General features: G+C 35.6%; 1 protein-coding gene across 1 annotated transcript in view; it reads right to left on the minus strand.

Moving 5' to 3' along the window:
- The window catches only part of UPF2 (UPF2 regulator of nonsense mediated mRNA decay), a 65,440-nt gene that overhangs the window by 19,113 nt on the left and 21,204 nt on the right, over nucleotides 1–25,123 (minus strand). Inside the window, exons 7-16 of the mRNA XM_059816000.1 lie at nucleotides 24,231–24,334; nucleotides 23,621–23,706; nucleotides 16,789–16,897; nucleotides 15,440–15,553; nucleotides 14,135–14,251; nucleotides 8,260–8,445; nucleotides 7,526–7,729; nucleotides 6,625–6,900; nucleotides 4,593–4,776; nucleotides 893–1,032 (exon numbers count right to left, since the gene is read on the minus strand). Coding sequence (XP_059671983.1) covers nucleotides 893–1,032; nucleotides 4,593–4,776; nucleotides 6,625–6,900; nucleotides 7,526–7,729; nucleotides 8,260–8,445; nucleotides 14,135–14,251; nucleotides 15,440–15,553; nucleotides 16,789–16,897; nucleotides 23,621–23,706; nucleotides 24,231–24,334 — 1,520 coding nt within the window. The remainder of the gene's footprint in view (nucleotides 1–892; nucleotides 1,033–4,592; nucleotides 4,777–6,624; nucleotides 6,901–7,525; nucleotides 7,730–8,259; nucleotides 8,446–14,134; nucleotides 14,252–15,439; nucleotides 15,554–16,788; nucleotides 16,898–23,620; nucleotides 23,707–24,230; nucleotides 24,335–25,123) is intronic.

A 25,123-nucleotide genomic window follows, 5' to 3' on the forward strand; every position in this document is an offset into this window, starting at 1 on the left:
TTCTGTACCTTTCCTACCCTCTCCTCATCCAAACCTGTTTAGTTCAGTTCAGTCTTAGTAAATTTGTTTTTTATGTTGGGTATTTAAATGTTTCAGTCTGGACTCAGGGAGGTTGGACAAGCAGAAGATCTCCAGAGGTCCCTTTCCAACCCCTAAACCATTTATGATTCTAATGAAATTACTAATTTGTGGGTAAAGGCACAAACCCAGCCAAACTTCATCAACTTTAATGCTGAGAAGCATAGACTGAAAGAAAGCTTATTAGTAAACCAACCAACACAAGCATATGGAGAAAAAGTGTTTCCTATTTCCTTGATGAAGTAATTTTCTCATAGCACTACCATTATCATGTCAACTTTGCTGTGTCATAGTGGCAAGTTAGAATTTCTATGTACACATTTTTTTATTGCCTCCCCCATTTTTGATTCAAAAGATTATTGGCACAGTAAACAAGGAAAGTTGTTATGCTCCATAAATCTTTTATTTATTCATATTATACATGCATACTCTGAACACCTGTTATTTTTCCTACATGAGTGCTTTGACATCTAGTCAATACATATAATACAGATAAAGAGAATTACCTGAAAGTGTTTTCATGCCAAAAAACTGAAGGCAACTTTTTGTTGAGAAGCAGCACATACCCTAAGCAAAGTTGTCAGGTTCAATTTTCTGCCATAATTTCTCTGGAATAAGCCTCAGACACTCTGTATTCAGTTTTCCACATACACAAAACTGGGATGGAAATATCCTCAGACTACTGACTGGGTTGTGCATACCCACATTTCACGTGCTAACTCTGTGACACACAGGGGCTTCAGAAAGTAATGAGTAATCAAAATATTGTTTACTCATTCTTTTTATGCAAGGCAAGATAAATTATTAAGTTCACCTCTTCTTCTGGCTCATTTACTTCACTTTCATTTCCAGATTGTTCCTCTGTCTCTGCTCCACCTTCTTCCTCCTCTTCATCCTCTTCCAGATTCTCTCCTTCAGTAATGGAATCTTTGGAATCTTTGTCATTCACAATTCCTGGAATTTGGAAAAAGAGAAAGAATTAGAAGAAGGAACTAGAACAGAATTAGAACATTAGAACAAATAAGCACTCGAGAATGATGTGGAAGATCACTGCAAAAGTCCATTGTTACTGAACGCTAAAACTTCCAATGGGTCATAATATTTGACTTCTGAAAGAAGCACTTTCTATATAGTTACCTTACTCAAAGAGTAATGATTACCCTGCCAGAAAAGGACGAAAACATTACGGAGAATGTTTAAAATCTCCCAAAGAACAGCAGTCAAGAAGTTGCACTGTGCAAACTTCAAAATGTCCTCAAATTAAACATGCAACCTTACTGAAACATGCACCGAAATATGGGCACTAAATTGAAGATGCTCTACAAAACCAGCAGAACCCAGAAGACATCAAGCCTCTGCAGTCTTAGTTCCAGTACTTCACACTACTGTCAATTAACAGTTTTGAAACAACTATTTTCTCAGCCTGTAATAAACCCTTCTGACACTTTTCTAATGCTCCAAGGCTGTAGTTAAACCTATGAGGATGTAGGTGCCTGTATAAAGTCTTCAGGAAATCAGAGTCTCTTCGAAAAGTATTATCTAGTGTGCTCATCCTACCTGCAGACAGGACTGACAGTTCTTTCACTGTGTTTTAGATGCAGTTCTCCTCACTGACCTGCTTGCCACCTCTATCCCTCAAGACACTTTAGTTTACTGTGTAAGATATGAAGCATAGCTCCCTAAAGCTCTGCTTTCTTTCAATAAGGTATCCTTCAATGTAATACCCTTATCTATACCTTTCTCACAGAAGTGAAAATAAGCTTTAGCTTCTTTCAGTGCTTCAGTGTCCAATTTTATCTTAGATATAGATTTTAATCAGAATCGCTTTCAGAGAAAATATTTAAGAATTGAGCGTGGTTGCGATTCAGGATAAAAATTAGTATCTGTTTTTAGAGAACAGCTATTGCAAAAATTAAGTCATCCAATGCAAAGAACAACAAACTTCCAGCATACACTATTGTTCTCATACATTCTTTTAATTTTTTTTTGTTAATTTACAAAGCCACTTAATCCTCCAGAGGATCGTGTTTTGAGCTAGCAGAAAGCGATGCTGATGCCAGCCTTCTGCAACGCAGCAGATCTAAGCCAGTAATTTTTCAAAGATTTTACTAAGGAGTCAATACAGTTACTATGCAGTTTGTCATTCATATTTTGACATACCAACCACACTTAGGGTTGGCCATTAGTGTAAAGTGTAAAGGACAGCAAATGAACTCATCAGTTCTGTGCTCCTAGCACTTCTTGTTTGTTCTCTGCCATATGGAAAGAACAAATACAGTAGTACACAATTCTTAAGCGGAAGTCTAGAATCTGAATATACAAGTGGTTTGGGACATCGCCTTTAAGAGATGCAATATACAGACACACACAGCCAGGTCTCTACAAAAATTTGACTAAGATCATAAATATCAGCTTTAGGAGGAGATGACTTTTTAGAGCCATACTTAAATTACACAAAACTCAGAAGTAAAATGGATGGTATATATGGTTGTATGGTAGTTATTGAAGCTTTCAGTTCTGTGTGAACACACATGCACAGGCACACACTTCCTCCTTCATATTCCAGAGGTTTCAGAGCATTCTTTTTTTCCCTGATTTGTAAACACTGTGCTCTTTAAAATATGTGCTGCTCCATAATTATGCAAGAGTTTCTTTCAAATCACTCCATATTCTCACCAGTACAAGATCAGAGTGGCACAGGAACCAACAGTCAGGCCCCAATGCAAGGTCTGCAGGCAACAAGCCACGCCACTGTTCTGCCTAGAACTACACTTCAGATCAACAAAGAGCAAAGCACATCATGGTCTTTAGCATAATACCTTCTCAGTGGTACTGGCCATGGGCAGAGGAACTGTGGGGACAAGTTGATCAAGAACTGCAGTTTTACTAGACCTTTTGCTAAATTATTAAAAAACACATTTCCTTCAGATATGCTTGCACCTATCATCATAAACTTCAAAGATCAGAAAGGCAGATGACAACCTTCCTGAGACCACCTTCAAACAGTCCTAATAGGAGGACTAGGAACCAGCCCACCCTATACTGATGTTTATAGTGAGCAAGTAGTATCAGCATCAAGAAAAGCAACACACTTGGGGGGGGTGGGGGGGTGGAGTGTTTGCGGGGAACGACATTAAAATGTTCTCCAACACTTGCTCACATTGAGTGACCACATATCTCTCCCTTAACTACGCTGAATCAAACTGCTATAGCAGTGGTGATTCACAGAACAGAAGTTGTTACAGTTTGTAGGAAGGAAGTGTGAGTATCTTTCAAAAGAATATTACAGTTTATGTAACTAGTTGTAAATTACTTCTTGGTTATTTTGAGAGCATAAAAGCTAGTAATTTAGATCATACCATAAGGAAATTTTTATCTGCATGTCAATTAAACAGCATATTAGAAAAATAAATTCCTCCTAAGACAGAAGTTGCAATGTTTTACCTAGCAATTACACATACTCATCCCACTGGATTAAAGGATTATTCTTAAAAATTGAACTTGTCTAACTAGACGAAGTGCTATTAAGGCTCTAATTAACTCTTAAAGTGTAAAATTTACATATAAAATATTTTCAAGAACAAGCTTGTCTTCAAATAAAAAAGGAAGATTAGAAAACAACTCTATTTAATGAAATGAGCACAGTAGTATCCAATAATTAGTAAGAACTGATATGTTTAAAGGTTAATATGATGATAGTAGTTTTAGATACACACTAACCAGTATTTTGTCAACGGAGCTGTGCTGCAAACCCATTTTTTTCTACCAAAATTAACTGATTTTTAACACAGCAAGATTTATAAATATACATCACTGTAGCCTTATCAGGAACTACAAGCTAGCACACAACCCAGCCAACAGATATGTTTTAAGAAAAAAAACTTTAATAATCCAACCAAAGTTCTAATTCACAAAAAGGAAATCATCCTCTGCCCTCTACTTGCCAGTGTTTTAAAAACAAAACATGTTCTCTCTTTTATTTATCTTACAATAATGCTTACTTTGACACAGCAGCTCTAGTCACATCCAGAACTGAAGAAGGAACACAGAGTTACAAGCAACCAGTCTACCAAAATGACCAAGCTGGTTTCCATCAGTGCTTACCAACCAAGAGGCTGCAGTAATTGAGTGCACAGATACTCCTTGCTTTTTGTGGTAAAGCATGGTTCCTAAATTTCTCTGATAAAATTCATAGTTTCCTTCCTCATCCTTTGCAACATACTACTCCATATACTAATATATATACACACTCCCCTCCAAATACTACTATATTGATAGTATTCATAGACTAGGGTTTTTTTAAACACTCAATCACTTTAGAGTTATGGAGATTATATATGATCTCTGCGGTGATTGAAAAAACACAAAGAATTTACAAAAATACTTCTATCATGAGAATAAAAAGATCACATCATGAGAATAACAATAGTTACCTGTCATCATCATACAAAATATCATTTTAAGAAATACAGGAATTGTCAAAAAGACCTCTTTCCCCTTGCACATTTTCTTACCTAATTTTATCAAGAATTCTCGTTCCAAGTCTTGCACCTGTCTGATAGCTTCTTCCAGAGAATTGCAGAGCTTTATCTTTGGTCTCAGCAGTTCCAGTGTATCACTGATCATATAGTCTATGTCTATAGGAAATGGGTGGTCTTTTGTCCAAACATCCAAACTTTTTTTCCACCAAACATACCGCTAGAATACAAAATATTCAAATAAATTATAGGCACACTGGCATTTATAAACTATTTAACTTACGAAGTTTGTAATGCCTAGCCATGTTTGTACAGTAGAAAATGCAAAAGACTTCACATCACTACTCTCTTATTTCATGTAACTATTAGATATTTTGATATCACTAAACATTGTTTGATCACAATGGATATCACAAACATTACAAATATGCTCCTTTTATCATAACGACTGTTATAAGTATGAAGACTGAGCAAAATAGCACTGAAAAGAAAGTGCCTTCTCAGGGTAGATCCTTTTATGAGAGATAAGCACAACTGACGAGCTTTCAATTCCTTCCTCCACATATTTTCAAGAAAATTAATACCCCCAGATTTTCAAGAAAATCAATTCCCCCAAAGGCAGAAGGCTTCCCTCTCCTATGGAGAGAAGGGGGGAAACATCACAAAAAGTTTTAAGACTGCAGCTAGCATGAAGTGACTTACCCAGTTTGCTTTATAACAAATTAGCACATACCCATTACAATAAAACTGTAAAAAATATAAATGCTGATCTTAAGTGTACCTACAGTAGACTCTGAGAACAAAGATGTTGCAAAAATTGCATCTGAAAATGAAGTATGAGTAACAGAATGTTTATTTAAAAGGTGACATGATCAAAAGGAACGCTTTATGAAATTGTAAGGTGTAACAAAAATGTAACAACTTCTTCACTGACAAGTTTATTTTGGGTTTAAAAATAGGACCACACTGTACTTCAAAAAATGATTTTACATCTCAGATACAGATGAAGGATATGCAGCCTGAAGGTCTGAAATAAGTTGTTATCACCTTAATTTTTTAATATCCATGCTTTAGTAAAGTTTAAAGAGAGAAGCAAAAAGAAAAAGAAATTAAGTCCAAAGAGTTTTAGCATGAACTCCATGGACTGGAATTCCACATTTGCTCAGAGGAACCCACTCCAGTGTTTAAACACTCCCGTTACAAAATCTTTTTTTCCCCCCCTTATAGCTATTGAGTCGGAACTTTCCTTGCTGCAACTTGTGACCATTCCTTCTCATCCTTTCACCGTGCATGCCTAAGAAGTATCTGATTCCTCCTTCTCTACACACACTATTAGCTGAGGACATAAACATAATTAGCATTCTCTTCTCCAAGCTGAGCAAACCCACAATGTGAGAAGCGAGAGTTTCGTGATCATTTTGGCGACCCTCCATTGGACTCAGCTAAGTTTGCTGATATCTCTCCTCTCACCTATCAGGGAGCCCTGAACTGGAAACAGTGCTCCAGATGTGGCCTCAAGTGCCAAACAGAAGGGAAGGCAAAAAAAAAAAAAAAAAAATCACTTTCCTCAATTCTCTGGCTACAGCCTTGCCAACACAACATAGTATCCTGTCTGCCTTCATCCCCTGAATGGTGCAGAACTTAATGCTGTGTTCATATAGTCCAGGAGTCCTGGCTCTGTTCCTGCAAAGCTGTCTTCTAGGTAGCTAGTTCCCGGCTGTATTGTTGCATGGAGCTATTCCATCCCAACCGGAAGACTTGATACTTACCTTTGCTGGAATTCATAAGGTTTCTGTCAGCCATTTTCCCACTTGCTGAGAACCCCTGAAGGGGGGAACCTAAACCCTTCAGTGAATCAACTGCTACTGCAGTGTTCTACAAGTTTGTTGGAACAGTAACATCTACATATAACTGAACACATACATCACTAAAATAAAACTGCTATCAGACAGACAGGATTCTAAAAATTATAGTACTAGAGGACAGTAAGAGAAATATGTAACAGACTGACTTACGCTAGCTTGTTAAAAGAAATCTACAGAACTATACAAAATTTACTTTAGAATACCTGAAAATATACAAGGAAGCAATCGAGTTTTCGTTTGCTAGATCCTCTGTCAAAATACTGCCCACAGGTATCGAGGATAGTACAAACTAGTCTGATTCTGAAAAGATGCTCGGGAGGGTCCAGTGGACTAGGACTACCATCAGGGTTCACACCAAATGATGTGAAAGAATACAGAGTTCGAAATATTACAGCTGATTCCACCATTCGATAATTGTAAAGCTCTCCCAAAAACTTGGCACTGCTGATCCGCCGTTGGTTAAACTTTGGCTGGTTAACCTTTATCAAAAAAGAACAAAAAATTCACTTCATCATGCAGACACAATAGAATCTTTGCAAAAGGTTTGTTGTTTGTTTTGGGTTTTTTTAAAGAAAAAAGCAGTGTAAAAAAATTTATAAGATTCATTATAATAAAAAATGGCTACTTATGGCTACCTACATTACACAAAATTAAACATTAAAAAGTAGTTATGAAAGCTGGTCAACTAGTAGTTACTGTAAAAGTTCAAATACTTTTAGCATACACTCTATCTTAAATCTATAACGATTTTTCATTGCCCAGAGAATTCTTGCAATTATAACATCTATCAAAATATGGATTAGTCTCCAAAGTTACTTGAAGTTGCAAGAATCTGACTATACTGTGAGAGAATAAATTGTATGCCCTTACTATACTGTAAGGGGGACAAAACAACTGTCCTAGTAATCTTTGCAGATTATGGGGGTTTTTGGGGGGTGTTGTTTTTTTAATTTAAATAAACCTACATAAAGCAAACAACTGAGGTAGAAAACTCAAACAAAAATCCAGAATCCAAGGATTCCTTTCTGTAAGCAAGATTATTTCACTTTTTTCCTTTCAACATAAGCAGATGAGTATAGCTTAATAAGAATGTTGGTTGTTTACCTCCATTCCTAGGCGAATATCCTCCAGCACTCCATCCACAACATGAATTCCGACATCTTCCTGGTAAAGGACCAACCCTGCTAAGAGGTTGGCTACACAGTGAATACTATTATATTTCACATTCCAGATGTTGATCATACAGCATATAACATAGTCTTTCACTTCAGCATCCTGCCAAGGCAGCTTGCGCATCTGTCTCAGGACCTAAACCAAATTTTGAGACAAGCTTAACATTTTAGCAGGCAAAATAGCAAGATACTTCCTCACTATCATTCCCTGTCTCTCATGGTTGGGATGAAATCCCTGTAAGCACCTGCAAGCAACCTCATTCTCTATTTCAAGCATCCTCCAGATCTGCAGAAGCTATGGAAAACCCAACTGCTCTCCTCTAGCTACTAATCAAGCTGTCCAAATCTATTCCATAATTTCCTTGCTCTTACAGTCTGTATTTAACTGTAGTCTTTTGTCTCTTACTCTGAACACAAGATACTTAGCACAAAGACTCTCATTTCATTCTCTGTTTGTTCAGCACTTAATGCTGTGGAGAATACAGGTCCATGACTGGAGTGTCTCTGCATTACATAAAAGAAATCAAACTATCTTACAAATCAGGGATACAAAAATGATCCCTCTTCCTTGCAATTAAAAAAATTATAACCCTCCCCAAACTCTTTGAAAGCTAGTGCTACATCACTTCCAGTAAAACATGTATTAAAGATTTCATAAGGATTTACCTTCTCTGTGGTGACCTTGGAGAGATCCTTGTAAAGAAGCTTACGAATATATTCCTGCAAAGGAGGACGTTTTTTCTTCACAGTTTTTTCAGCTGGAGGTGGATTACAGTAGTAATAGGCATTTTCTACCATTGTAACATAGCGTGCATCAAGATGCATTGCTTGTTTTTTTCTCATCATTTGTTCCTGCAAATATACAAAAATGATCAGTTAAAGATGTTGACATACTACATATTCAAGCCAAAGGCTTTTACAGTTACATTTGGGATAAAGGAACCATGAAAGGTTGCAGAAAAGTAAGTTAAAAGCTTGGGTAGAGAGAATAAAGGACAAAGCATATATACGGTTCTGCGTTGCTATTTCCAAGGTCATTTTTCTTTACAACCCCTATTTTTATAATGGATCACCTGTGGTGAAAAGGGTTTCTGAAAAGTATTTTAAGTTTAACTTGAAATCTAAATGTTATTGCTTAGATAAATGGTTAATACGATTATTACTCACACTATTCAAAACATGATTTTATTTAACTCAAGTAGCTGAAATACTGATGTCTTGACACAAGCATAGTGAATCATAAGAGTGGCTACTTTTTACATCAGTATGCAACTCCAGGTAGTTTATATTGATGGTTTCACTTGAATTTTCAGTGGTTTAGGCAATAGCATTTTCCTTATTACATGCTCCATTGTTGCTGTTTACCCAAACAGAATAGACTGCAAGAAAAACAGTACCTACCATAAAGTAGTATTTCAGGAAAAATCAGACAAGTTAAAGGCTACTACATCAACACTAACTGCTCTGCTTAATTGTCAGGATTGTACTAATTTTTCTCACTGAATACAATCTTTTCTCCATACATTTTGGATATGTACTTTAAAATTTAACTCGTGGGTTTTAAAAATTTCTTGTACCTAAAAATTCTGTACAAGAACTAAAGTAGCAGTTCTAAGCTGCTGATTTTTTACAGTTAAAGATGAGGATGAGCTTAATCACAGAATCACTAAGGTTGGAAAAGACCTGTAAGATCATTATTAAGATCATTATCCCATATGTTTTAAATCACTCTAAGGTGGTTCAACAGGAAAAGAAACTGCACTGGTATAGACTTTATTATTTAATAGAGGTTGGCTACACAGTAATTTACACCATCAAACAGATAAACAAAACTAACATGTAAGTACCATTTTATCACCACACACAAATGTTAGTATATACATTCATGCGGTCCAGTAAACTAATGAAAAGAGTTTAAACCTTCTTTGATCAATGGTGAAGAAGCACAATTTTTCACACTGGTGGACTTTCCACTAAACTTGAATAATTTAAAGTTTTATAAGTTCTTTTACAAGGCAGTGGTTCAGTTCAACCGAAATGTAAACGTACTCAAACAGCTCCTCAGCCTTGAGTTTCAGCTGCTAATTGAGTGAGGAAGAGCAGTTTTGTGTAACATAGCAACCCAACAAGTAACATAATTTTCCTCCTAGACTGTATGCATCTATTGCCAGGCAGGTCTCAATCTGACACTAACCCTAAGGAATTTAATTTTTAACCCTTTCCATGACACAAATGGCCTCCCCTTTGATTCCCTGAGACTGTTCCTTTCCAAATAGGAAATTTCTGTCAAGTAACGGCAAATTTACCTACAGGTGCTTAAAAGATGCACAGCGCTTTTAACAATTGAATACGTAAATTGTTTTATATGGGGAAAAAACACAGCAGAAAGGTCCAAAAGCTTACCATGTCATGTATGTTAATATTACCTTTGTAAATTTTTCACCTTTTCTAGATGCATCAGAAGAAAATACACTTTTGCTGCCTTAATGACATTTATCATGTTTTACTATAAACTGAAAAATGAAGTGGGGCAGAGTAAAGCATAACAGAGAAAAAGGCAGAAGGGCTTGCAATTAAAACTTTAAAAAAACCCTAAAACTACATAATTAGTAAATTTTCCTGTTATAAAAAGTTGCACATTATACTGTAAATAAGTTATAATTAAAATGTTTCTTCCCAGAAGAGACAATATCCACTACCCCAAGTCTCAAAATCACTGTAATGTATTATTTTTTTGATCAATCCCAAGTATGTATTCTAACTTTAAGTGGATGGTATTAGTCTTAATCTCTATTAGAAGTCACCACCATTTTAAGCAACTGTGTGTGTTTCAATCCTTTTTCACTTAAGGCATCAAGTCAGATGGACAAGCATTAAAGAGAAACCATAACAATACACTGCCTACAATAACAAAAACCTTGACACATTCCAGAAGAAAAAAGCAAGACCTACAGTCTAAAGCACTTTAAGCTAATTAACTACTTTGGACCTTGATTTTACTAGGCTAAAATGAAGAACTACAAAGATAAAGTACTACATTTGAAGATTAGGTTTCTGTTTTTCCTTTGATAAAGAGAGATCAAACACTACATTACAATGTCCAAGTTGAAACAGTAAAAGGGTTTGTTCTTTTTTTCCTGTTGAGTAGCATATATTGCAGATATATTTCAAAAGAAAATTTGACGAGAATTAGGAGGTGCTTCTCTGGTTAATGGTCTTGCCCCCCACCTCCACCCCAAACTGGTAACACCAATTTGCATTGCAAAAAATAGAATTTTTAAAGCCGCACAAAAAAAAAAGGAGAGAAGTCACCAAGTAAAACCTAAGCAGCAGGAAAAGCCCAATTCAGAAAAGCATTTCAGCATGACTGACATTTAAATTATCAGATTGTAGTAAGATATTGAAACTGTTCAGCTCCTCCTTCCCTTTACTACCTACACTGCTCTGCCCTGCTACTTGTTCCAACAGTTCAAAAATCAAAAATTTTAAATTTCTTGGAAGCACACTATTGTTATATTGAATTAACACAGTCTTATTCTAACTACAATTACTTTGTCACAGCCTCTGGGTGTACAAACAATGTTCTCCCACAGTTTCAACTCCAGCTATAGAAGGAGTCACCCCGAAAAATGAGCTACCATGTAGCTTAAGTTCTATACATTTATAAATACAAGTGATCTTGCCCTAAAGCTTAAAAAGACAATTTGACACAGTTGTCTAAGTTAAAGGATTAAAAATGCATCAGAAGGCTTTTAACCACAGAACTTCAAATATTCTTTCAACAAAACAGCATAACACAAGAATTTGACATGTTAACATGATTGTTACAGAAACATAGATCAAGATAATGCTGATTTTCCTTCCAATGCACCAATTCAAATAATCCATTTATCAACAGACCAATCCTGAAGCCAAGTTAGTTTTACATTAGTATTTTAAATTACATAACGGATATTGAATTTTAAAGACTTGCCAAGAAGAATAATTAACAGAAATAAACACTGCCCTGATAAAAGAAGAATCTTTAAATAGTTTGCAAAAGATGATAGTAGTTCTACAAAACCAGAATGTGATCATTAAATGTTTCTCTAGAATAAGTCACTTAGTGCCGCTAAGTTTGCGGCACTCTTATAGAACACTTTACTATTTAATAATTATTTTTCCCTTAATTACTTTTTAAAGCCCATTCTTAACTATGACTTTCTTCCACACCAGGACAAAGCAATATTGTCTTTAATAGGAGACATACAGCCTGTTTGTCATCTTATTACATACTATATCATCAGCAGTAAAGATTAAGACCAATAATTATTTGGAAGATCAACAGGCCTTAATTCTACCCATAAGAGTCATTGATAAGATCAGCTTTACATTTACTCAGAATTTTACCGCAAGATCCCAATTAGCTTGCTTTGGGAGTAATCTTTTCTACAGTTCACACTAACTGGTACCATAACACTATGATCCAATTTGTGTAACACTATTTAAATCAAAATTTATCTCTAGTTTCTATAGGGCAACATTAGAAGATGCGGCTATTAAGATGGTTGTAGAATATAAATCTATTTAGCCTATTTTGCATCTTAATCAATAGATATTCCAAACTTACTTGCCATCTCTATCTTTTCGTAGTTCCTCAATGCATAAGAAAAGACCTCTTATCTGAAACCTTGTGAGGCTTTAAGCCTCAGTTATTGAAACAGTGTTTGTGGTTTGTCTTGCACTTCACAGTTAAGTCATGTTTAGCATTCATCCAGCAGATTTCAGCAATATGGCTAACAAGCAGCATTTTCATAGTGCATAAGGCTAAAAGCAGTTACAAAAAGCAGCTCTGATAGAGGTATTTAATTTTTCCTGACTTCTAAAATTTTTATTAACCACAAAAAAAAAGGTAGCAATGACTAAAGTGTCTTTTAAAGATAATGAAACAGTGTTTCAGGGGAAAAATACTGATTACGGAAAGGAATATATTTAACAATAAAACACATCAGCTGGCAAACCTTTAGAAAATTGAGAGATTTGAACCTTTCAAGATACAAAGTACATTGCAACAAAAAGCATGAGCCAAGAACTTGCAGTTAATTTGTCCATCTCTCTCCTCTTGTGACTACACCACTGCAACAAATGCTACGACATTCGAAGAAGTTCAGAAAGAAACAACGTTTTGTGGAAAAGAAGGTGTTGCATACTTGGGTATATTGTTGTACAACCGTTTCTCCGTTAACTCTACAGCATGAGAAAGGAAGGCTATAGATTCAAGAGAAAGACCTGTCAAATGTAAGCCTGTGTTTCAATAAGCAAGGAGATAAATACAGCAGAAACAGTGATATTTCACAGCTTAAGAGCTGTGTCTCTAAAGATTCCAAACACCTCCAGAAGGGCAAACTATAGCCACTTTATCCCCCAAACACAGAGACTACTTTCTTTACTGCAGATACATGTCTATATTCTTCGTGCAGTGCATGGGTTTGAATAGAACATTAAAACACCTAGTCAGACTTCTCATACAACAACATGGTCTATCAGGTGGTCTGTATCTGCTTATGCTGCTTTTAATTTAATGCAATTTCCTATTGCTAGTATCCATCTTCGAAGGACTTCTTCAACCATGTTTGACTCAGTCTCTTGCCTTGGACACAGGATTGTCTCTCAAGCCAGTAAACATCTTATTCAGGACTCATACTAAAAAAGACCGAGAGCTAATCATTGTTATTTTTAAATCTTTGCCAGTACTTATCTAGACTTATGGATACCACTTCTACTCTTACCTTAATTACCAACCTCTATTTCTAAAACCCCTTCATCTAGTGTCTTCATAAACTTTTTCTTCAAATTTAGAACCCCAGATTGTTACGCAGGGCACAGAAACCACCTCTTTCACAATTGTCTTCACCTCAAGTTGAAATATCTTATCATCTCCAGTTCCATTCACTACCATTTTCCCCCCCAAATAGCTTCTCAGGCATGTTCAGGTACAACTATTATATTCTTTCAACCTAATCCTCTGTTTTCCTATCTCTGAATTATGTATAGTTCAAAAGCAATAGCTTTTTGCTTCACAAATTTAATTCTTTAATTACATTTTCTTTTAAGTCATGAACAGATTTATAGGTCAAATTGAGTTCTTCAGAATACTTTCAGAAAGCTATTCTCACAGCAGGTACTATCTCAGAGCTGAGACAACACTGGACAGGCTATAAATAACAAGATGATACAAGTCCATAGGACTACAAAGGCTGATAGTGCCAAAGCAACCTAGACCTTGAACATATGTAACACCAGCCCATCTCAACCCCACACCATAATGAGGAGGCAAGATTTCAGTAAAAATTCATTGTCCTTTATCCTCCCTGAGCACTCAAGATAAAACTTAATGAAAGTTTTCACTTGCTAGTGCTCAAACATTGTAAATGACAATTAAGATATTAATCACAATCATCGTTATGGTCAGACCACATGCCAAAGCCAGAAAATACAAGTAATAATTGGTTTAATTCAGTGCATGACACCCTCCCCCATAAGACAATAAGCTTTCTCTTACCAAAAGAACACTGGTTCTTAAGTGAGATTCTGGTGATCTAAAGAGGAATCTTCCACAGGTTTCCAGCAGAGTACATGCCATTTCAATATGGTGATGAGAAAAGTCTGACAGAAGCATCTGATATATATTTATATAAAAACACAGCATGTTAAACATCTTTTTCAACTGCAGAAAACAGTAAGTTGTAACTACTAGACTTTACACTATTGTGGTATTCCATATTCTTTAAGGAAAAAATGCAATTTATTTCATTGATCAGATGTTAACAAAATATTAATCTCATTAAAAAAAGTATTGTAAGGCCAGTCTAGACCCCAAATTTAGGCTCCACAAACCTAAAACCAGGATGCTTCCTAAGCCTAGCATAAAAAGACTACAATGCTAAAAAACCACTATGATCTCTCCCATACACCTTCCAACTCTGTTACATCTGCTTTAAAATTCCTGCTGCTAGACTGGAAAACCACCAAGTAATCTTGCACGGGGACACAATAACCTCAAAGCACATCAAATTTAATTGTATTGTTTAAGTTAAGGAACAACTTAAAATTAATAGAGCTTTGCATTTTACAATATTTTATAGATGAGAGAGGAAAAATGATGAGCGAGTATAATTTAAGAATTCAGCTTTGATACCGAATGAGTCAATGAATAGAAACTATTCCTAGAGGAAGTGATCTTAACCTGTGTGAGTCTTCAACCACCTGTTATAAAAAGCACTTTTATTTTTAAAATCCAGTTTTAATTTGGGACCTGACATCAAACACAAGTTTGAATGTTTATCAGCATGCAAATCGAGATGATATGGTCAGAGATTAATGCTTTCCAAAGATTTATTTTGTTCCTCAACAAGCTAAAGCACCTGCTGAGACGGCGTATAAGCCTCTCCTTGCATCACTGAAAAGCTTTCTGCCTCTAACCCCTCCCCCTTACTGTTATTTTCTCTGTAAAAACAGTAATTGAAATCAATGTAATGGAAAGAAAAGCTCACTTCCAGTTTTGCAAGATGTAGCAGAGGAATAAGTAGCAATGTCTACCATCGCTTTACAAAGAAAATTATTAGCAATTTGGTTATGTCCAAAGGTGGCAGTTTATTTTAATATATTCCTAACATCAGAAAAATTAAAACATTCTAACTTCTAGAACAGCTATAAAAGTCCCCTCATACACAGCAGCAACAGACATCAGGGTTTAAAACATCGTATGCAATGAATTAATGGTTATCATTACGAAATATATGAGGGGGAATAGGATGGGGATACCTTATCAGCATATATAGTAGTACAGCACTATCATAACACTAACCTTTAAACAGTGTAGAGTATCATTTTTGGAGAACATTTTAAACTTGGTAAGCTCACCAATAAATCTCACAGTTTTATTCTTTGTTTCAATGTTGATCTGGTCCTTTTTTCTTACCTTAAAAAAAGCAAGCAGTTAATTTCAGGGCCTCAAAAATACCTACCTCTTGTAAATTACTTTGACCTGAACGTGCTTAATAAGCTTGGAAATTCAGAAGTGTTTGATATTTGTTTGGTTCCTTACGCTCTACCTTTACCTATCATGGAGTTTCCTAAAAGTCTCTCTACAACCTTGTTTCTTCAGAAGCTTTTGGGTTTCTTTCCCCACCCCCCCCCCCCACCCCCACCCCCTTGAAAAACTAAGTCCTCTAACATACCTACAGTTATAGCCACACATCAACCTGGCCACCTCGCCTTTGCCACAGTGAAGTGGTCGTTAAATATTCTAGATTCTCTATTTTTAGAATCAGTAAGTAGTCTCTATACAAATAGGACCACTGGTATAGTCCCTTAGAAAATATTAAACATTGATGGCTTTTTGAAGTCAGGTTTAATAAAGTGCAGACTTTTTTTTTCTTTTTTCTTTTAAAAATTTCTGACATCCAGCATAATTTTACTAACAAAGTACAAAATTATATCTATGTCTAAACATAATCTGCAAAATACAAAATTGTATTTCTCCCTAACAGAAATGGCTTTTCCCGAGAACAGTTAACTTCAGATAGTTAAGACTTAAGTAAGTCTGAGCAATTCAGACTTTTTTAATGTCAATATTAGGGGGGAAAAAAAATTGAAATCTGTGCCATAAAACTCAGAAAACAGTGAAGGAATCATCACTGTGCACCAGACCCAATTTGATTACAAAACTTAGAACAAAGTGGAAGAAACAACACTGAAAAATACATTTGTGAGTAACAGAAAATTTTGGCTGATGAAAATGGTAAAAAATAATCTGAATTAAGCACTAAATTACAATAATAACCACTATATTACAACAATAACCTTGTAATGGGGAACATGTTAGAATAGGTCAGTTCTCCTTTTAAATGCAAATTATTAATTTCAGGAAAACTTAACACAGTTGGAGCACAGTTTCTAATTTTTGCAACTTTTGTTGTAACTGTTGTACAGTTAATTTTAAAAAGAATTTTTTTACACCTTACCATGTATGTCTGCATATATATATTAAATATACAAATCTAGTATTCTAGAACAAATCCACTCAGATGACAGAAATATATTCACTAATTTAAGAATTAGCATCTACATGATATCAAACGTTATTTTATTCAAAGGATGACTTATCAGATTGGTTAATTTGAATGCAAAAAAACCTAAATCAACAAAACATACATGAAATCTGAAATCGCCTTTCAGCATGGAACAAAGATCCTCTGCTACATCAGACATACAGGGATGCAATGTGGCAACCAGTCTTGCATAAAACGGTAGCAAATCCAACCTGTAAACAAAGGAGATGATAAAATAGACAACTCATAGACAAAAATGTATTTATGCGTACAAGTATGGGTACCATTTTCCTTGTGAAAAGAATGAATGTGCATACACTGACAGAACTATGTAAATGCAATTTTACGGGCTCACACTTCAGATTGCAGTAACATTTAAAAAGAGCAATACAAAAAGGTATACTACCACATCCTATTGGAATCCTTTCACAGTTAACTTTCTTTCAAAACTACTGCCTTAGGTGAAATGCCAAACACCATCTTAACTACGGAATTCGACCTTTAAGAAATTACCAGATACAAAAAAAAATTCAGATCCCTCTCAATACGCAAAATGAAAAATTCTTACAGACAACTCCATTTGTTATTGCAATTTTTTTTTTTTTTAGAGTAGCAGCAGACATAACCAGGAAGGTAAGATCATCTTTATTTTTAAGGCAGTGAACTTCTAAATGAATGTAGTAGTGTTATTACATAAAACAAAGCTCAGCAGATGTGATGTGGCAACCCTTTTCCCCAAAACTCAGCTAGTACTCCCACAAATGCTAACGTTTCATAATTTTCTATAGAACTTCCCTTATTTTCCTTTCTCCTTCCTTGATTACATGCCTTCATACCCATTTCATAGTATTGCATGTTTCCCTTAGGGAATTCTGGAGAGCAATTTGTCTTTTCCTTAGTTTGTACTTTGCTTCTTTCCATCAAAGACTATCTGGTTGTAAACACGGGATAAATGCTCTGAAACCCGGTTTGTGGCATCGTGTAACACGACACAGAATACAACACCGCTGCTTTGCATAAATGTGCATGTATCACTTTTAAATGCAGAGAAACCAACTGCACTCTGAAGCCTCATAATATCATTTAACAAGCTGAAGAAAGTATTTTTGTTTCATTTTCAGAATGTAAGTTAATGCTGTAAAGAGATGAACTGTAGAACAAGCCTACTGTTTTAAGTGGAGAGAAACATCTTAAATTTGCATGCTTCAAGTGAGAAATGGCCTGTAAGGGGGGGAAAAAAAATATCGATCTTGAGTTTACACTTTATGAAGGATTAAGGTTTTCCCTACTGCTAGGGAAAAAGAAAAAAGATGCTGCCATAAAAAAAAAAATCTAAAAGCAGAGTTAATACATAGAACTTGCCCTGGCACAAAGTAAAACTGGAAGAGGATCAAGACAAAAACCCCGAAACTAAGCATACATGACTGCCTCCCCTCTCCTTTCTACTGCTATGTCACTAGAGCGCATTTCCAAGATCTTAATATCCACTCACAGAAAAAGAGGGATAATTATGTAATTAAATTGTGGACTAGCAGCATCAGAATATACTACCTGAAAGATGCATAGCTAAACAGTCTCCTGATAACACATAAAACTCCTCGTTAAACATTGCAGGTATCCCAGTTACTTATTTAACAGATTTTATTCTCTCTTGTTAATCAATAACTGAAGCTGTATTTACATTTTTCAAGCTTGTTGGAATACACAGTCAAGGACGACTAGCCACAGCAAATTACTACGATGTTATTAAGCATTTAGCCATTAACTCTCAGAGAAAAAGTGGAAGTCTCATTGCTTCAGACATACACAAAAGCTAAACTAAAAAAGGACTTTGGCTGAATTGAGGGAGTGTATTTTAACTGAGGGGATTTCTGTATGGCATGTCTTTTAAGACAAATAGCAGAAAGTTTTATTCTGGTCTGAACAAGTACCTGCCTGCTGAAAGCTAATAATTTCATCTCTGTAAACTGAACATACCTGAGGGAAAATTAAAGTCTTAGAGCACATTGTTGTTATTCCCTAACAGAACACAAAAGGTTTCTTCATGGGGAAGAATACTAAGAGTGGGTATTTCTAAATAGCTGAAATACAATAAGGAAAAGCCTTGGGTCAATTACTGTGAAATTAGCGATCAGAGATTGAATCCCCTTCCTCTCTCACAGGGGAGACAAAAATTCATGTTCACAAGTGGAGAGACTGCAGCATCAGTGGCACCATCTACTGGTACCTGCATTAAGGCTAATATAATTAGTTTTTTTGTTCTCTCCAAAAGCATTTATTTTTCTTGAGAAGCGGGGCAGAAATTAACTAAAAAAAAAAAAAAACAAACACAAAACCCACAGTATTGCTTTCTCTTCCTGCTCTTCTACATTATAAAGCAAGATCTAGCATCAGGGATGAGTCAGTTACTGTCTGAAGCCTATGTTAAACACCCTGAATATAGACTACCATAGTAAAAACCCACTACTTCTGACCATTACCATTTTGACCACATACCTTGGGTTGAAATCTAGTCAACTGGATCACATGGACTGCACTTCAGTGAAATATCTAAGAGCACATCTTTTTTTGTAGAATTTCAAATGTTAGTTTACAAAAAAAAATATACTTTGCTCAATTAAAGTCCTAATTGCAATCTTACTAGAATGGGTGCACCCAAAATTTTACACTCAGAAAGAGTGAAGGGGGCATTTTGGACATTTATTAACTGGGATTCTACTAGAAAGACAGCTTAAGGAATGAAGCAATGAAGCAACAGAGCAAGAACTCCTGCCTCACAAGCGTAATCATAATTCAGGTATATAGACTGTATTCACAGGGCCTGAACAGGTACAAACTGCCATCCACACTGCTCAGCAGGATGATGCTGTGGAATCTGCATGCTATCAGATAAGCAATTTTTGCTTTTGTTTCTTAGCCGTAGCATAAACTCCTTATCTGAAGCACATCCCTCAATTTTATATTCAAATGAGAGGGGCCACAAGCACTAGTAAGTCAAGTTAAACTGAACAAAAAGCACCTTGCTACTGAGGATTCTCAGGGTAAGAAGCTGAAAGAAGGTAGATGTACAGGAGGTTTACGTCTTCCGAGTTAAAATGATCAGAACTATTTAACACTCAAGAAGCAGCTAACTTCTGAATTAAGAACAGCCAACGATAATGCTAAAAATTTCCATATGACGAACAACAGAACACTTGCTTAGTAAACGTGCAACTTCATAGATCACCATAGATGGGAATGGCAAAAAAAAACCCCAGAAGCCACAACAGCCCCTATTTACTGTTTAGCATTTGTCTAGAGCTGTTTAGAATTTAAGGCCTAAAAAGACATTTTAAAACTTCTCATATTGAAGTTGAAAAAATTCAACAAAATTGCAGTATACAGTTGAACATAAATAATTATGTGTATCTGTACAGGAACATAATTCAGTTAGATAGCAAAGAATTACATATAAATACCCTAAAGCTGCAAGCAGTATGGGTTAAATCACTGTACTGTCACTTAAGTGCAAACTATGTAGTCCTGAATTAAAAGGCTAATGTTTAGTTTTAAATCAATCCTCCAACACAAATCTGAAAGCCACTTGTATACTAGCATTGAAAAATCTTCTAAAAAGGCTTTCTGTTCTATTGGATTGGAGGTTCACATTGCAGCTGAAAACGTAAATGTGATCCATTCATAAGTATTCAACAGAGCAGTGCAATGATGTTGTATTCTAACAATAATCTACAGTTAGTTAAGGAAAAAACATCCTTTTTTGTCAAATTCAGTTTTCTGTCTTGAAGATTCCTGCATTTGTCGCAATCTATCGAACCCTCGTGGGAACAAGAAAGCTCCCTGGCAACACTGCATAATGACTTTGACATTACAGTGTCTGCATTACTCCTCAAACACGAAACCAGTTTTGTACTTTCTTGGTAAAATTGTTGTGCCTGCACATTTCCTAAAACTCAACAGAAGAAACAGAACTCACTTTGTTATTGAAATATCTTATTATTATGGCTGCCAACATAATAGCTACACTTAGACAACATTATCTGATACGCTTGGAGACTAAACACTTCTGGAAAATATACTGCTTTATCTACAGCCTAAGAGGACACTGTTCCTCTGAACCTTTCACAAAAAACCAAACCAAACAAAGTCCTCAAGAACATAACCACAACAAGCTTTCTTCTCCCATGGTATCCTGGAAAGATAGTACAGAAACTCCTGGAATTAGTAAAAACCAGCATGCAACAACAGTAACAGAAGGTAAAGACATATCATTATGGCTAAGTGAAGAGATACACGAAGCAAAAACGTTGTTAATGCATACTATACAAAGCTTTGAAGCAGGGTGTTATTTCATTTTCTTAATCAATTTGTAGAATTCTATAGCAACCATTAGTACTGTGTGCCATATACACACCTGGAGTTTTTCCACAGGGATTACAAATGTTGATTTCAAGACAGAAAGCAGAACTGCTCCTTTACCAACTGCAGTAATAAAGCTAACTTAAATATCAGGATAGACTGTCCTTTAAAATTGTCCGCATCTATGGGCAACTCAGCTGGTATTTTCACTGCAACTGTTTGTGGTTCAGAACAAGCAGCTCAGTCAACATCCTGTTTCTCCTTCTTAGTAGCCCAGCGACAAGCATCACTAATGCAGGCAACAGAACAGGCAGATATATACAACTGAACTTAAGATCTCACAATTGGAAGGTGGAGTATTCATTAGTTCAGTAGGTCTCAGAGCAGACAGCAGAAAAAGGTATTAAAAATAAAAAGTTATTCTTAAGAATAATTAATATTTATAATTAAAGAACAACAATGATCAGCTGAGCCATTTGCTTCAGTATTAGTTCCAACTATTAAAGAACTGAACTGTCAAAGATAGCAGCTCCTTGAGCCAATCACACCATCTATACTAGTCTCTTGAGTTCCTACAGAAAAATTAATCTTTTTAAAATTATTATTTTTAAAACAGATTCATGGGATAACGGAACTACCATCGGGGAGAGAACAAATCAGTGGCAATGTGGAAATATATATGTTTCTAGCACCTTACCATCTTCCTAGCACAGCCTGATCAAGAACACATCTCTTTTTCATTGAATTTAACTTTTGCTTTCATGGTATCTATGAAACCACACCACTGAATTTACAAGCCATCCTGTTGTTCTTGTCTGAAACTACCTCTTTTGCTTTGCATAATGTTAACAAGTTCCTTGAGGTCATTATCATGTAGCACACTTTAGTGGATTATGCAAAGAAAATCATGCATCTTTAGAGATATTCCAAGAGTTAATGATCAATTTGAGCAATCTGGAATCTACAGCATCAGGAATATATACAGGGCAAATGGTAGAAATATTACTACTGTATGTTCACAGACCAGCCAACAAGCCTTTGTGCAAACATGTAAAGTTCTGTATTATGGTAGAGCTGAAGACAAAAGTTTAAGTCATCCTGCTGATTTACATTGCTGTACATGTTCTAGGTTGTGCAAAAAAGTTCTCAAATTGTGTTTTGATGCATTTCATGATTACCAGCAGGCTGATAAATAGAAGTGTTATTTCCTCTACAACTTAAATTTGGGCTGAAGAGCACATTGTTATGTCTAATACAGAAGATATTCAAGTGTCTGTGTCTGAAATACAAATAACTGACAGAGGCAGCAATCAAAGTCTCCAAAGACTGAGGTGTCAAAATCATAATTTTTAGATGAAAGAATACGTAAAAGAATGAAAGATTACGCGCACTTCTAATCGCAAAACTAGTATCAAGGCAGAGTCGAGGTTAATGCATACAGTCAGCAAACAACCATTGGTTTATATAAAGCTAAGAGTAGGGTTATTAGCACAGCAGATGCTTATTACAGATGGGATGTAGAAATAGGCTAGAATTAAGGTTGAAAACACAATGCAATAACTAAGTGATTAAAAGTACGGAAAACAAAACACCAACATCTATTTATTCAAAGCAGTAGTCTGTGCAAGCCTTGAGACAAAATGGACAATCAAACCATGTTTTTTTCCCCCCCAGTGTTAAAAGGGAATGTTATTAAAGTGGTGTGAGCTCTAACAGGAAATCAAAGATGATGATGAAACATTTGAAACTAAAAGCAGCACCAAAACAACCTCTCAGGAGAAATAGGGCAAGGTGGAGCAAGAAAAGTGACTCCTTTATAATTGTACCTATTTAACTTGCACCTATTTAAGGTACAAGTTTACCAGAGAGCAGAAATACATTATTCTTCCCATTGATTTAACAATTTTATCTCAATGTTTGCAATCATTTCTGTAAGCAAGGCTCTTCCTGTAAGTTCACGGACCTCTTACACAAAGAGACAGACAAGGAGAAACAGCAAAACCCTACATGGACAGATCTACATGGACAGAAGAGGCGAGCCTCAAACTCTTATCGTTGCTTTCACCAAGCCAGCCGGCCTAGAACCAGCTCCGTTCCAGAAGATAAAAGGCTATAATGGCTATGTACTACGCCAGAATTAACATATGACAAGAAATTCTCTGTCCTAAACTATACTGTGCTCTCACTATTCAGAGGTTCTTATACAAAAAAGTACATGTTCTCCTGAATTAAATATATCCTCTTTTTGTGACAGAAGGTAGTTTTGCATTGTTTTCAAGGTTAAAGAAAAAGTTATGAAAAGATGATCTATAAACACACAAGTACCATAAAAGAGAAACTAATTATTAAAAAAATTTATACTGCTATGGCAAAATATTGCCTTGGATTGCTTGATTATTAATCCTAAGTATTTCTTTGGTGCTCTAGCATAAATCACTCCAGAAGTGCACATCAGGAATAAATAAATGCAACTTGGAATATGCACCGGCCTTCAGTAATTTAAACAGTTAAAAAATATATACATCTGTTAAGTTAAATAACCAAAGGGTAGATCCAGCTTCTTCCCCTTCAGTTCTTACCTTTGTCTAGGAACTATGAAAAGTGCCCGTACTAGTTTTCTTCTGTTGGCTTTTGTATTCATATTCATGCAAAAATCCATTGCTGCCTATAAAGAGAAAAGTCCATATAATACTTCACCCTTTAACACGGTGGTTTTTTTATTTAAAGCAATATAGCATGCTTTTCAAAAGCATCTTTTACCAGAGCTATGCTTGTTACATGCAGCTGCTTTAAAAACAACTGTAAAGAGAAATCTTCATTTTCGTCTAGAACTGACATAGAAAACATATCCCAGTTACAGGAATACAGACTGATTCTTTGGATCAGCACAAGGAAGAAAGCAGCTTTAGGGAGATGGGGAGTAATTTCTCAGGGAGTGATGGGAACAAAAAAAGAAAAAGCCAAGTCTGCTTCTAAAACAATCTAATACATAAGAGAATGGGCAGATGAAACCAGTATCACATGGTAATTGGGCAATGGCTGATTAAATGTGGAAAAGAAAATATCTCCTCCAGGTTAAAAATTAATTCAGCTACTGCTAGACTCCAAAGCTTCACATCTTTATTTCCGATCTATTTGACCTAGCATTACAGCTTTTAAGAGTGGAAAAAGTGAAAACTATGACTGTACCTTGTCTATGAGGTCCCTGTTGACGCAATTTGGAAGCTGCTGAAGAAAAGCATCTACTATAAGTTTTAAATGAGATCCAGTACTGGCTTCTTCATCCTCTTGTTCTAACAGAGCAAAATAAACAAGCAGCACATATCTTTTAAGCTATGAATTATAATGATTTACAATAACATTCCCCAAACACAGTGCACTTGTAATGTTTAGTTCTTAAATATTCATCCGCAGATTCAAAAAAATAAGACATACAGATGAATACAAAATTTCTTTTTTTTAATGCAAAAAACCCCCCCCATTGATTGTCTATGCTGACAAAAATCCAAAGTATCACCTTTAAAACTTGTCTTCCTATTCATGAAGTTCCCTACCTCCTAATTTATGCTGCCAGGAACAACAACAAATGTATATTCCTAGAAAACTATGGTAATTTCTTCAGGTGATAAAAGGAGCACCACAAGAAGGCCCAGACATGGGGAAAAATAATATGGGGGAAAAAAACCCAAAACACCTTAATGTAATTGTGGATTCTACTTTTTTTATGTATATTTGCCCTGCAGAAGTAGAATTTTTGATCAAAAATGTCCATTAAGGCCATTCTTTCATCCCGTATGTTCTTGACGTCTTTACACTTGAGGCTGTAAAAGCTAGAGGCCAATTTAATTCCTTCAGCTGTACAGAAACCAGAGTATAGAACCATAAAGCGACAAGGATGGAGGGTTGTTCACGTAGCAATTGCATGGCAAGTGACAACTTGTTTTTCAAGCAAATGATTCTGTGTAAACTGCAACATAGAAAGCATCAACAGTGACCTGTATCTACTGATTGAGTCAATAACACTACTCAAGTAGAAGACAGCAAGACAACTCTACCACTGAAATTCAGATTTTCTGACATCA

Source organism: Gavia stellata, chromosome 4 (genome assembly GCF_030936135.1).
Source record: "Gavia stellata isolate bGavSte3 chromosome 4, bGavSte3.hap2, whole genome shotgun sequence".
Classification (NCBI taxonomy): domain Eukaryota; kingdom Metazoa; phylum Chordata; class Aves; order Gaviiformes; family Gaviidae; genus Gavia; species Gavia stellata.